Source organism: Siphateles boraxobius, unplaced genomic scaffold (assembly GCF_051911475.1).
Source record: "Siphateles boraxobius isolate OS27281-9 unplaced genomic scaffold, OSU_SipBor_1 6, whole genome shotgun sequence".
NCBI lineage: Eukaryota > Metazoa > Chordata > Actinopteri > Cypriniformes > Leuciscidae > Siphateles > Siphateles boraxobius.
In genome coordinates, this window is record NW_027509186.1 from 13780637 (window position 1) to 13796526 (window position 15890).

General features: G+C 39.0%; 1 protein-coding gene and 1 long non-coding RNA gene across 2 annotated transcripts in view; both read left to right on the forward strand.

The window, feature by feature from the left end:
* The window catches only part of lypc (ly6 domain containing, pigment cell), a 113667-nt gene continuing 97777 nt past the window's right edge, over positions 1 to 15890 (forward strand). Inside the window, exon 1 of the mRNA XM_077207815.1 lies at positions 1 to 195. Coding sequence (XP_077063930.1) covers positions 132 to 195 — 64 coding nt within the window. The 5' untranslated portion in view covers positions 1 to 131. The remainder of the gene's footprint in view (positions 196 to 15890) is intronic.
* Positions 3314 to 4501, forward strand: LOC143715919 (uncharacterized). Its single transcript, XR_013195917.1, has 3 exons — positions 3314 to 3469; positions 3821 to 3878; positions 3986 to 4501. It is a non-coding gene; the product is annotated as an uncharacterized LOC143715919 (long non-coding RNA).

Here is a 15890-nt window from a genome sequence, read left to right on the forward strand (position 1 = left end):
ATCATGAAAAGGTTCTCTAAACGAGCTATTAACCCAATCATCTGAATCAACTAATTAACTCTAAACACCTGCAAAAGATTCCTGAGGCTTTTAACAACTCCCAGCCTGTTTCATTACTCAAAACCGCAATCATGGGTAAGACTGCCGACCTGACTGCTGTCAAGAAGGCCATCATTGACACCCTCAAGCAAGAGGGTAAATAAATAAATTGGTTAAGCACTAGGCTTAGGCCAAATTTATGTCTATTTATTTATATGAAATTAACTTAAAAATGTTTTTCAAGAAACGACATGAGTGTTTCTAGAACCTTTGTTCCGAGAACATCAAAATCATTTTTTTTTTCAAATCTTTGAACAGTATGCAATAATTGTATTATGAAAATTAATTGGTATGGAGATTGATATCATTATTTTTATCATTATCATTACTCTGTGGTAATAAGATCTTTTAAATATGAAATTTAAAATTAGAGAGTAGAACATGGTCAACTAAATGTTCCTTATTTAAATCACTTCTCTTTCTCTCTCTTAGGAGTCAGTGATGATGTTGTCCATGTGTTTGTCCATCCATTGAAGTTCTGTCTATGTGGTTCAGGTCATGATCAAATTTGTTTATTTGTGTGTTCAAGTTCAGTGGTTATATATTATTTTGTAAAATATTTTGTGTGTTCAATTTCAGTTTTTATATATTATTTTGTAAAATATTTTGTGTGTTCAATTTCAGTTATATATTATTTTGTAAAATATTTTGTGTGTTCAAGTTCAGGTGTTTTATATTATTTTGTAAAATACAAAATCTTAAATCTACCCCCAGTCATCCTTGTCTTCCCTCTGTACTTGAAAATGTGGTCCATAGTGACTGAAAAGACTATAAAATGATTCCTTGTTTATTTTACTTGAGTTATTATATGCTACTTAGACCCAATCATTTCTCAACATTCCTAGGAACCTGGTTTAATTGCAATAAAGAAAGTAGTATTTGGGTGTAATAAAACTTGAAAGAAAAAATAACACTCTAATGTAGTTAAAACTGGGTGGAAATATTGCATTGGTGGCACTTTTTTCGGTCCTCCAAAACTAGGGTCCTGGAAATGCGTTCCTGGGACTGCGGTTCTCCGACTCGGTAGGTGGCGCTGTCACAAAAAACTAGGGTCCTAGAAATGCGGTCCTAGAAGTGGGGTCCTGAAAATGCAGCCTCCGAGACTGCAGACAGATAATATTGACACTTGATTGAAAACCGAAACTGAAAGGACTGCACATGTGCAATGACGTTAAATAAACATAATGAGTAGCGTATAACGCGCGGAACGAGCTGTTTTTCCTGTTGAATAAAGTGTCATATTAATAAGCTTCCCGTCATTCTAAAATTCTCATTTTACTCGCGCGTATGTGAAGTGAAGCTGGACAACGTCCCACTAGTCCTTGTTGTGGATTCTCATCCACAGACGCCTGGTTTTGGCCGCGGGAGCAGGGGCGTGTCTAGAAGGGGGGCACGGGGTGGCACTGGCCCCCCCTGGAATATGATTGGCCCCCCCTGGTGCCCCCCCAACATCATTGGGCTAGATTTACTGTCAACCTGACAATGCCCAACGCTATTGGATCAGAGCCCTGTCAATCACTGCTTGATTTGCGATTCGCAAAGCGGAATCACAGGTCTGCGTTTTTCAAACAGTAGGAGAGAGAGACACCTCGACACGTCACTGTTTATGGTATACACACTCAATTACAGTATATAATTTGAAATATCGCACCATATGTTAGTCTGATTACTTTCATTTGTGACTGATCAAGCCAGTAACGTTAGATTAGCTAACGTAACTTCGGCAGATGACTTGTCAGTGTTATTCCGCGGCAGCGCGTCTATATAAATATAAAATAGATACATGGGTCATTCCTGGTATATATGCGGTGACTTTCCTGTCCCAATGATTTATTTACTCATATTTTCTCTAGTCACATATAATTAGTCACATATTTATAATAAATAAACCGCCAGGTGAAAATTGACTAAGGTGATTAAATCTTATTGACATTTAAATGACGCCACATCAGAGCTGCATTCAAGGATAGAGATTTTATCTCTTACAGACCTCTCAAAAGATGTGCTGTGATCGTATCATTTAAGTAGAAGAGTCTAAAGTGGTTTCTATGGAGGGTAATCTCTGAAAAGATTGAATCACAAGATTACATCAGTAATCAGGGATGATGATAGACTCACCAAAGCTGTAACAAAGCATGAAAAAGACACACACACGCATACCTCTCTGTAGCTGAGTTTGCCGTCATAATCTTCATCGACCTAATGTAGTCTCTGCTCTCGGTGGGACGAATTAGGAAGCGTGCATTGTGAAGGGCGCTCTGAAAAGTGACAGCGCAGCCAAAGGATTAAAACAGATGTGAAAATGAGCGTACCGGTACGCTAAAAGCCCGTTCTGAGCGCACGGAGAGGTGGCGGTACGCTCAAGAGCTATATTTGGAAGTGGCGGTACTGAGTACCGGCGCGTACCGGCCCACTTAAAGCACTGTATATTTCAGATTAATATAAATGCAGGGTAATCTGAATGAACTTTCAATACAAATGATCAGTCTGGATGCACTTTCATATTACATTCAGATCAGCAGTGTGTAATAATGTTCTTGTCTGTGACTCTGTCTATCCCTTCAGTAACACATGGAAACTTGCTGATTGGATTATCTCTTATCCACCACAGTGGCTGCAGAGCAAGGGTGATGCAAACAACTGTGGAGTGTTTGTATGCACTGTAAGACATAAAGACTATTATAAATATGTATTTTTATATTTGTAGTTTCAACATTTTTAGCTATAGCTTTAAAGAACATTGTTTTTATTTCATCAGAAAAAGACTGGTAAAATGTTATGGTCTGACTAATTTAGAAAATACACAACTAATGTTTCATCTTTCATTTTTGTTCACCTTGAACAGATGGCAGAGATGGAGCTGAAGGGCTTCAGGTTGAGAAAAGAGACCATTGGTCTGTCACAAACACAATATCTACGAGAATATCATGCAACAGACTTAGTTAAAGATGTTGTTGTAGAGGTTGGTTGTCTTATTATTGTTTTAACTCGAAAAATGTTTCAGACTAATAATTTACAGGAACAGAACATTGTTATTATTTTTCATTATAGGAATCAATGAAAAAACCAGAAAAACCGATGGAGTGTATGGCAGGTGACCTGCATGTGTGCTGTTTTCAGAAAGTGGGCAAAGGGTAGGCCTTGTTTGTTTTGACTTTTTACTGTATATTTTTAGGTGAATACACTTATTATACCATGTGTATCTTATTCACAGGCCATTGTATCCCAGTGTTGTCAAGACCTTGTGGGTACAGTGTGACAGGTGTTTGGGCTGGCTACACACAGATTGTGCTGGAGTGAAAGAAGCAGATGTCAAAAAAGGCACTTTCAAATGTGGATGTGATTTGACACAACCATACACTTTTGATGAGTAAGTTTAAATAGAAAGCTTTAACTGTCATTAAGAAACATGGAGTTGGATCATGGTCTAGCCCATAATGACATTTTATTTTTATTTTCACTGAAAAGTTTGATGATGCTAGAAATAAATAGGAACAAAAGATACTCAACATTAATATTATGGTACTTCAATTCATGTTTCATAATCAGTATAAAGCTAGATAAACTTTGATTTAGCTAACCACTTATTAACAACCTTTTGTGGTGCCACTGGTTCATTGTCATATTCTGAATAATCAGCAACTATTCTATAGGCTGTTTTTTGTTCTATGCTATGTCATAACCTGATGTTGATGACATCTACATTATTGTTTCTTTGTAGCACTCGGAAGGCTCTGAGACTTGGAATTGAAAACATAATCTCAGATCAAGACATAAAAGTGAGTACTATAAAATCACAATTAACATTTCTTGACATATATATATATATATATATATATATATATATATATATATACACCATTTTAACATAATTCTGTTCCAATAGGCTTTACATGAAGCTTTTCACAATGGAGACATCAAATCCTGTCGGTTTTACCTGTGGAAACATCCAGAGACATCACTAAAATTCAAGCAGCACTTAAAGCCAAAGCAGTGCCATTTCAGGGAAAGTGATGTGAGGAATCTTATTGTTTTAAGCGTTTCACATTTTACTTGCAGTATATGTTATTGTTATATTACAACAAGTTCCTTATTATCCTAAATGATTCAATATTATCATATTTAATAGCTGATTAAACTTGCTGACAAAATAAAGAGAGCAGTGGATGCAGATGAGGATCTTGAAAACCTGAACTACATATTTGGTGCATTTTAAAAGCTACCATTGACTAAACATTGGGGATTAGTCTACAATAACAACAAATTCATTTAATATATATTCCTTCTGGATATGCCCACATGTTTTGTTCAAATATTTGACTTGCTGTATCCACATTATAATAGATATCCAGTTTAATATAGGATGTATATTAAAGATGTACACTCCTCTGCATTGTGAAAAGCCAGTGTCAAGGTTCATAATTAATTTAACAATGGTATGTGTCACTTTACAATGGTTTGGGGCATTTTATCTCATACTAGTTTACAATTATTTGAAATACCTGATTGTTAAGTGTCAATTTGTGGTGCACAAACAACATACTCCTGCTTGTAAGTACCACTTTAATAAGAACATTTTACTAAAATAGCTAAATAGTTTCTACTGTATATTCTTGTATAGTTACAAATGACACAGCTGAACTGTCGGTCCTATATGCAAATAGAGATAAATGTGTTATCATAACAACTGTATACAATATGTAGGTAAATAAATTGTCTAAATGATAAAAAAAGAACCATAGTAAATATAAATGCATACAACGGACCACGATATTAAAAATATGGCGAAGCCCAATGTTTGTAAAAATTAAGACCGAGATGTAATGTCTGAAAGCATCGTATTATTAATCAAATGTTCTGCCGTTCATCACACCATACATAACAGATAGCAGCATGTGTCATTAGAGGTGTCACGTCATACAGCAACATGTTCCGAAACAATGTCAGTGGCACATGACGCAGTCGTCTGGTGCATGTGGTTTTCATTGGCATGTGTCAGTGGATAATGTCATGTGCCAATAAACCTTGTGACGTGTCAGTTGGTAGTGGCATGTGCCAATAAGTGACATGTTGATGGATTGCTTCATGTGCCAATGACATTGTAGCGGTACATGTCGCCGTATGTTATGACCTTATCACACTCCAGTAGCGTAGCCGCTGTCAACCGGAGAATTGTGTAGATGTGATGATATGACATCTACAGAAAGAATGCATGTTCAGATTTATAAAAATTGGTTTATTTCTTATTACATAATTCCTTAAATTTATTTGTAAAATATTAAAGCCAGATGAGTATAAGCAAAAACAAAGTAATCAGAGTCTGTCTGATATCAATATAAATAATTAGTAAATAATTTACTTACATAAATTATAGCTCAATAATATTAATATATTATATATTATATAAATTATCCACTAAATATTAATATCGACATCAGACTCTGATTACTCGTTTTTTTTATTTAATTTTTGCTACTGTCTTACTGTACTTGCTACTCAAACAAATGACAAATACACCACCCGTAGATGTTCCTCAACTGTCACCACGTTACTTTGATAAAGAAAAAACTTTAAAACGTTTAATTTATTTACAAAACATCACTAAAATAGGCAATTTATATAGGCGTTTGTTTCACAATTAGGTCAGTATAGCTGCTCAGGTCAGCTCATTTGTCAGTCACTACTGTCACAAGACGGCAAACAGTTCCACGACAGTGTCAGTGTGTCGCGATAATGTCTGTGTCATGTCACTATCCACTGGCACATGCTAATAATGTCAGTGACACATGTCACTATCCACTGGCACATGCTAATAATGTCAGTGACACATGTCACTATCCACTGGCACATGCTAATAATGTCAGTGACACATGTCACTATCCACTGGTACATGCTAATAATGTCAGTGACATGTCACTATCCACTGGTACATGCTAATAATGTCAGTGACATGTCACTATCCACTGGTACATGCTAATAATGTCAGTGACATGTCACTATCCACTGGTACATGCTAATAATGTCAGTGACATGTCACTATCCACTGGCACATGCTAATAATGTCAGTGACACATGTCACTATCCACTGGTACATGCTAATAATGTCAGTGACATGTCACTATCCACTGGTACATGCTAATAATGTCAGTGACATGTCACTATCCACTGGCACATGCTAATAATGTCAGTGACACATGTCACTATCCACTGGCACATGCTAATAATGTCAGTGACACATGTCACTATCCACTGGTACATGCTAATAATGTCAGTGACACATGTCACTATCCACTGGTACATGCTAATAATGTCAGTGACACATGTCACTATCCACTGGTACATGCTAATAATGTCAGTGACATGTCACTATCCACTGGTACATGCTAATAATGTCAGTGACATGTCACTATCCACTGGCACATGCTAATAATGTCAGTGACACATGTCACTATCCACTGGTACATGCTAATAATGTCAGTGACATGTCACTATCCACTGGTACATGCTAATAATGTCAGTGACATGTCACTATCCACTGGCACATGCTAATAATGTCAGTGACACATGTCACTATCCACTGGTACATGCTAATAATGTCAGTGACACATGTCACTATCCACTGGTACATGCTAATAATGTCAGTGACACATGTCACTATCCACTGGTACATGCTAATAATGTCAGTGACACATGTCACTATCCACTGGCACATGCTAATAATGTCAGTGACACATGTCACTATCCACTGGTACATGCTAATAATGTCAGTGACACATGTCACTATCCACTGGTACATGCTAATAATGTCAGTGACATGTCACTATCCACTGGTACATGCTAATAATGTCAGTGACATGTCACTATCCACTGGCACATGCTAATAATGTCAGTGACACATGTCACTATCCACTGGTACATGCTAATAATGTCAGTGACACATGTCACTATCCACTGGCACATGCTAATAATGTCAGTGACATGTCACTATCCACTGGTACATGCTAATAATGTCAGTGACACATGTCACTATCCACTGGTACATGCTAATAATGTCAGTGACATATGTCACTATCCACTGGTACATGCTAATAATGTCAGTGACACATGTCACTATCCACTGGCACATGCTAATAATGTCAGTGACACATGTCACTATCCACTGGTACATGCTAATAATGTCAGTGACACATGTCACTATCCACTGGCACATGCTAATAATGTCAGTGACACATGTCACTATCCACTGGCACATGCTAATAATGTCAGTGACACATGTCACTATCCACTGGCACATGCTAATAATGTCAGTGACATGTCACTATCCACTGGTACATGCTAATAATGTCAGTGACATGTCACTATCCACTGGTACATGCTAATAATGTCAGTGACACATGTCACTATCCACTGGCACATGCTAATAATGTCAGTGACATGTCACTATCCACTGGTACATGCTAATAATGTCAGTGACACATGTCACTATCCACTGGCACATGCTAATAATGTCAGTGACATGTCACTATCCACTGGTACATGCTAATAATGTCAGTGACACATGTCACTATCCACTGGCACATGCTAATAATGTCAGTGACACATGTCACTATCCACTGGTACATGCTAATAATGTCAGTGACATGTCACTATCCACTGGTACATGCTAATAATGTCAGTGACATGTCACTATCCACTGGTACATGCTAATAATGTCAGTGACACATGTCACTATCCACTGGCACATGCCAATAATGTCAGTGACACATGTCACTATCAACTGGTACATGCTAATAATGTTAGTGACATGTCACTATCCACTGGCACATGCTAATAATGTCAGTGACACATGTCACTATCCACTGGTACATGCTAATAATGTCAGTGACACATGTCACTATCCACTGGTACATGCTAATAATGTCAGTGACACATGTCACTATCCACTGGTACATGCTAATAATGTCAGTGACACATGTCACTATCCACTGGCACATGCTAATAATGTCAGTGACACATGTCACTATCCACTGGTACATGCTAATAATGTTAGTGACATGTCACTATCCACTGGCACATGCTAATAATGTCAGTGACACATGTCACTATCCACTGGCACATGCTAATAATGTCAGTGACACATGTCACTATCCACTGGTACATGCTAATAATGTTAGTGACATGTCACTATCCACTGGTACATGCTAATAATGTCAGTGACATGTCACTATCCACTGGCACATGCTAATAGTGTCAGTGACACATGTCACTATCCACTGGCACATGCTTATAATGTCAGTGACACATGTCACTATCCACTGGTACATGCTAATAATGTTAGTGACATGTCACTATCCACTGGCACATGCTAATAATGTCAGTGACACATGTCACTATCCACTGGCACATGCTAATAATGTTAGTGACATGTCACTATCCACTGGCACATGCTAATAATGTCAGTGACACATGTCACTATCCACTGGTACATGCTAATAATGTCAGTGACACATGTCACTATCCACTGGTACATGCTAATAATGTCAGTGACACATGTCACTATCCACTGGTACATGCTAATAATGTCAGTGACACATGTCACTATCCACTGGTACATGCTAATAATGTTAGTGACATGTCACTATCCACTGGCACATGCTAATGATGTCAGTGACACATGTCACTATCCACTGGCACATGCTAATAATGTCAGTGACACATGTCACTATCCACTGGTACATGCTAATAATGTCAGTGACACATGTCACTATCCACTGGTACATGCTAATAATGTCAGTGACATGTCACTATCCACTGGTACATGCTAATAATGTCAGTGACACATGTCACTATCCACTGGCACATGCTAATAATGTCAGTGACACATGTCACTATCCACTGGTACATGCTAATAATGTCAGTGACACATGTCACTATCCACTGGCACATGCTAATAATGTCAGTGACACATGTCACTATCCACTGGCACATGCTAATAATGTCAGTGACACATGTCACTATCCACTGGTACATGCTAATAATGTTAGTGACATGTCACTATCCACTGGTACATGCTAATAATGTCAGTGACATGTCACTATCCACTGGCACATGCTAATAATGTCAGTGACACATGTCACTATCCACTGGTACATGCTAATAATGTCAGTGACACATGTCACTATCCACTGGTACATGCTAATAATGTTAGTGACATGTCACTATACACTGGTACATGCTAATAATGTCAGTGACACATGTCATTATCCACTGGCACATGCTAATAATGTCAGTGACACATGTCACTATCCACTGGTACATGCTAATAATGTTAGTGACATGTCACTATCCACTGGTACATGCTAATAATGTCAGTGACACATGTCACTATCCACTGGTACATGCTAATAATGTCAGTGACACATGTCACTATCCACTGGTACATGCTAATAATGTCAGTGACATGTCACTATCCACTGGTACATGCTAATAATGTCAGTGACACATGTCACTATCCACTGGCACATGCTAATAATGTCAGTGACACATGTCACTATCCACTGGCACATGCTAATAATGTCAGTGACACATGTCACTATCCACTGGCACATGCTAATAATGTCAGTGACACATGTCACTATCCACTGGTACATGCTAATAATGTCAGTGACACATGTCACTATCCACTGGTACATGCTAATAATGTCAGTGACACATGTCACTATCCACTGGCACATGCTAATAATGTCAGTGACACATGTCACTATCCACTGGCACATGCTAATAATGTCAGTGACATGTCACTATCCACTGGCACATGCTAATAATGTCAGTGACACATGTCACTATCCACTGGCACATGCTAATAATGTCAGTGACACATGTCACTATCCACTGGTACATGCTAATAATGTCAGTGACACATGTCATTATCCACTGGCACATGCTAATAATGTCAGTGACACATGTCACTATCCACTGGCACATGCTAATAATGTCAGTGACACATGTCACTATCCACTGGTACATGCTAATAATGTTAGTGACATGTCACTATCCACTGGTACATGCTAATAATGTCAGTGACATGTCACTATCCACTGGCACATGCTAATAATGTCAGTGACATGTCACTATCCACTGGCACATGCTAATAATGTCAGTGACACATGTCACTATCCACTGGCACATGCTAATAATGTCAGTGACTCATGTCACTATCCACTGGTACATGCTAATAATGTTAGTGACATGTCACTATCCACTGGCACATGCTAATAATGTCAGTGACACATGTCATTATCCACTGGCACATGCTAATAATGTCAGTGACACATGTCACTATCCACTGGTACATGCTAATAATGTCAGTGACATGTCACTATCCACTGGCACATGCTAATAATGTCAGTGACACATGTCACTATCCACTGGCACATGCTAATAATGTCAGTGACACATGTCACTATCCACTGGCACATGCCAATAATGTTAGTGACACATGTCACTATCCACTGGTACATGCTAATAATGTCAGTGACACATGTCACTATCCACTGGTACATGCTAATAATGTCAGTGACACATGTCACTATCCACTGGTACATGCTAATAATGTCAGTGACATGTCACTATCCACTGGTACATGCTAATAATGTCAGTGACACATGTCACTATCCACTGGTACATGCTAATAATGTCAGTGACACATGTCACTATCCACTGGCACATGCTAATAATGTCAGTGACACATGTCACTATCCACTGGCACATGCTAATAATGTCAGTGACATGTCACTATCCACTGGTACATGCTAATAATGTCAGTGACACATGTCACTATCCACTGGTACATGCTAATAATGTTAGTGACATGTCACTATCCACTGGTACATGCTAATAATGTCAGTGACACATGTCACTATCCACTGGTACATGCTAATAATGTCAGTGACACATGTCACTATCCACTGGTACATGCTAATAATGTCAGTGACATGTCACTATCCACTGGTACATGCTAATAATGTCAGTGACACATGTCACTATCCACTGGTACATGCTAATAATGTCAGTGACACATGTCACTATCCACTGGCACATGCTAATAATGTCAGTGACACATGTCACTATCCACTGGCACATGCTAATAATGTCAGTGACATGTCACTATCCACTGGTACATGCTAATAATGTCAGTGACACATGTCACTATCCACTGGTACATGCTAATAATGTCAGTGACACATGTCACTATCCACTGGTACATGCCAATAATGTCAGTGACACATGTCACTATAAACTGGTACATGCTAATAATGTCAGTGACACATGTCACTATCCACTGGTACATGCTAATAATGTTATTGACACATGTCACTATCCACTGGTACATGCTAATAATGTCAGTGACACATGTCACTATCCACTGGCACATGCCAATAATGTCAGTGACACATGTCACTATCAACTGGTACATGCTAATAATGTCAGTGACACATGTCACTATCCACTGGTACATGCTAATAATGTTAGTGACACATGTCACTATCCACTGGTACATGCTAATAATGTCAGTGACACATGTCACTATCCACTGGCACATGCTAATAATGTCAGTGACACATGTCACTATCCACTGGCACATGCTAATAATGTCAGTGACACATGTCACTATCCACTGGTACATGCTAATAATGTCAGTGACACATGTCACTATCCACTGGTACATGCTAATAATGTCAGTGACACATGTCACTATCCACTGGTACATGCTAATAATGTCAGTGACACATGTCACTATCCACTGGCACATGCCAATAATGTCAGTGACACATGTCACTATCAACTGGTACATGCTAATAATGTCAGTGACACATGTCACTATCCACTGGCACATGCTAATAATGTCAGTGACACATGTCACTATCCACTGGCACATGCTAATAATGTCAGTGACATGTCACTATCCACTGGTACATGCTAATAATGTCAGTGACACATGTCACTATCCACTGGTACATGCTAATAATGTCAGTGACACATGTCACTATCCACTGGTACATGCTAATAATGTTAGTGACATGTCACTATCCACTGGTACATGCTAATAATGTCAGTGACATGTCACTATCCACTGGCACATGCTAATAGTGTCAGTGACACATGTCACTATCCACTGGCACATGCTTATAATGTCAGTGACACATGTCACTATCCACTGGTACATGCTAATAATGTTAGTGACATGTCACTATCCACTGGCACATGCTAATAATGTCAGTGACACATGTCACTATCCACTGGCACATGCTAATAATGTTAGTGACATGTCACTATCCACTGGCACATGCTAATAATGTCAGTGACACATGTCACTATCCACTGGTACATGCTAATAATGTCAGTGACACATGTCACTATCCACTGGTACATGCTAATAATGTCAGTGACACATGTCACTATCCACTGGTACATGCTAATAATGTCAGTGACACATGTCACTATCCACTGGTACATGCTAATAATGTTAGTGACATGTCACTATCCACTGGCACATGCTAATGATGTCAGTGACACATGTCACTATCCACTGGCACATGCTAATAATGTCAGTGACACATGTCACTATCCACTGGTACATGCTAATAATGTCAGTGACACATGTCACTATCCACTGGTACATGCTAATAATGTCAGTGACATGTCACTATCCACTGGTACATGCTAATAATGTCAGTGACACATGTCACTATCCACTGGCACATGCTAATAATGTCAGTGACACATGTCACTATCCACTGGTACATGCTAATAATGTCAGTGACACATGTCACTATCCACTGGCACATGCTAATAATGTCAGTGACACATGTCACTATCCACTGGCACATGCTAATAATGTCAGTGACACATGTCACTATCCACTGGTACATGCTAATAATGTTAGTGACATGTCACTATCCACTGGTACATGCTAATAATGTCAGTGACATGTCACTATCCACTGGCACATGCTAATAATGTCAGTGACACATGTCACTATCCACTGGTACATGCTAATAATGTCAGTGACACATGTCACTATCCACTGGTACATGCTAATAATGTTAGTGACATGTCACTATACACTGGTACATGCTAATAATGTCAGTGACACATGTCATTATCCACTGGCACATGCTAATAATGTCAGTGACACATGTCACTATCCACTGGTACATGCTAATAATGTTAGTGACATGTCACTATCCACTGGTACATGCTAATAATGTCAGTGACACATGTCACTATCCACTGGTACATGCTAATAATGTCAGTGACACATGTCACTATCCACTGGTACATGCTAATAATGTCAGTGACATGTCACTATCCACTGGTACATGCTAATAATGTCAGTGACACATGTCACTATCCACTGGTACATGCTAATAATGTCAGTGACACATGTCACTATCCACTGGCACATGCTAATAATGTCAGTGACACATGTCACTATCCACTGGCACATGCTAATAATGTCAGTGACATGTCACTATCCACTGGCACATGCTAATAATGTCAGTGACACATGTCACTATCCACTGGCACATGCTAATAATGTCAGTGACACATGTCACTATCCACTGGTACATGCTAATAATGTCAGTGACACATGTCATTATCCACTGGCACATGCTAATAATGTCAGTGACACATGTCACTATCCACTGGCACATGCTAATAATGTCAGTGACACATGTCACTATCCACTGGTACATGCTAATAATGTTAGTGACATGTCACTATCCACTGGTACATGCTAATAATGTCAGTGACATGTCACTATCCACTGGCACGTGCTAATAATGTCAGTGACATGTCACTATCCACTGGCACATGCTAATAATGTCAGTGACACATGTCACTATCCACTGGCACATGCTAATAATGTCAGTGACTCATGTCACTATCCACTGGTACATGCTAATAATGTTAGTGACATGTCACTATCCACTGGCACATGCTAATAATGTCAGTGACACATGTCATTATCCACTGGCACATGCTAATAATGTCAGTGACACATGTCACTATCCACTGGTACATGCTAATAATGTCAGTGACATGTCACTATCCACTGGCACATGCTAATAATGTCAGTGACACATGTCACTATCCACTGGCACATGCTAATAATGTCAGTGACACATGTCACTATCCACTGGCACATGCCAATAATGTTAGTGACACATGTCACTATCCACTGGTACATGCTAATAATGTCAGTGACACATGTCACTATCCACTGGTACATGCTAATAATGTCAGTGACACATGTCACTATCCACTGGTACATGCTAATAATGTCAGTGACATGTCACTATCCACTGGTACATGCTAATAATGTCAGTGACACATGTCACTATCCACTGGTACATGCTAATAATGTCAGTGACACATGTCACTATCCACTGGCACATGCTAATAATGTCAGTGACACATGTCACTATCCACTGGCACATGCTAATAATGTCAGTGACATGTCACTATCCACTGGTACATGCTAATAATGTCAGTGACACATGTCACTATCCACTGGTACATGCTAATAATGTTAGTGACATGTCACTATCCACTGGTACATGCTAATAATGTCAGTGACACATGTCACTATCCACTGGTACATGCTAATAATGTCAGTGACACATGTCACTATCCACTGGTACATGCTAATAATGTCAGTGACATGTCACTATCCACTGGTACATGCTAATAATGTCAGTGACACATGTCACTATCCACTGGTACATGCTAATAATGTCAGTGACACATGTCACTATCCACTGGCACATGCTAATAATGTCAGTGACACATGTCACTATCCACTGGCACATGCTAATAATGTCAGTGACATGTCACTATCCACTGGTACATGCTAATAATGTCAGTGACACATGTCACTATCCACTGGTACATGCTAATAATGTCAGTGACACATGTCACTATCCACTGGTACATGCCAATAATGTCAGTGACACATGTCACTATAAACTGGTACATGCTAATAATGTCAGTGACACATGTCACTATCCACTGGTACATGCTAATAATGTTATTGACACATGTCACTATCCACTGGTACATGCTAATAATGTCAGTGACACATGTCACTATCCACTGGCACATGCCAATAATGTCAGTGACACATGTCACTATCAACTGGTACATGCTAATAATGTCAGTGACACATGTCACTATCCACTGGTACATGCTAATAATGTCAGTGACACATGTCACTATCCACTGGTACATGCTAATAATGTCAGTGACACATGTCACTATCCACTGGCACATGCTAATAATGTCAGTGACACATGTCACTATCCACTGGCACATGCTAATAATGTCAGTGACACATGTCACTATCCACTGGTACATGCTAATAATGTCAGTGACACATGTCACTATCCACTGGTACATGCTAATAATGTCAGTGACACATGTCACTATCCACTGGTACATGCTAATAATGTCAGTGACACATGTCACTATCCACTGGCACATGCCAATAATGTCAGTGACACATGTCACTATCAACTGGTACATGCTAATAATGTCAGTGACACATGTCACTATCCACTGGTACATGCTAATAATGTTAGTGACACATGTCACTATCCACTGGTACATGCTAATAATGTCAGTGACACATGTCACTATCCACTGGCACATGCTAATAATGTCAGTGACACATGTCACTATCCACTGGCACATGCTAATAATGTCAGTGACACATGTCACTATCCACT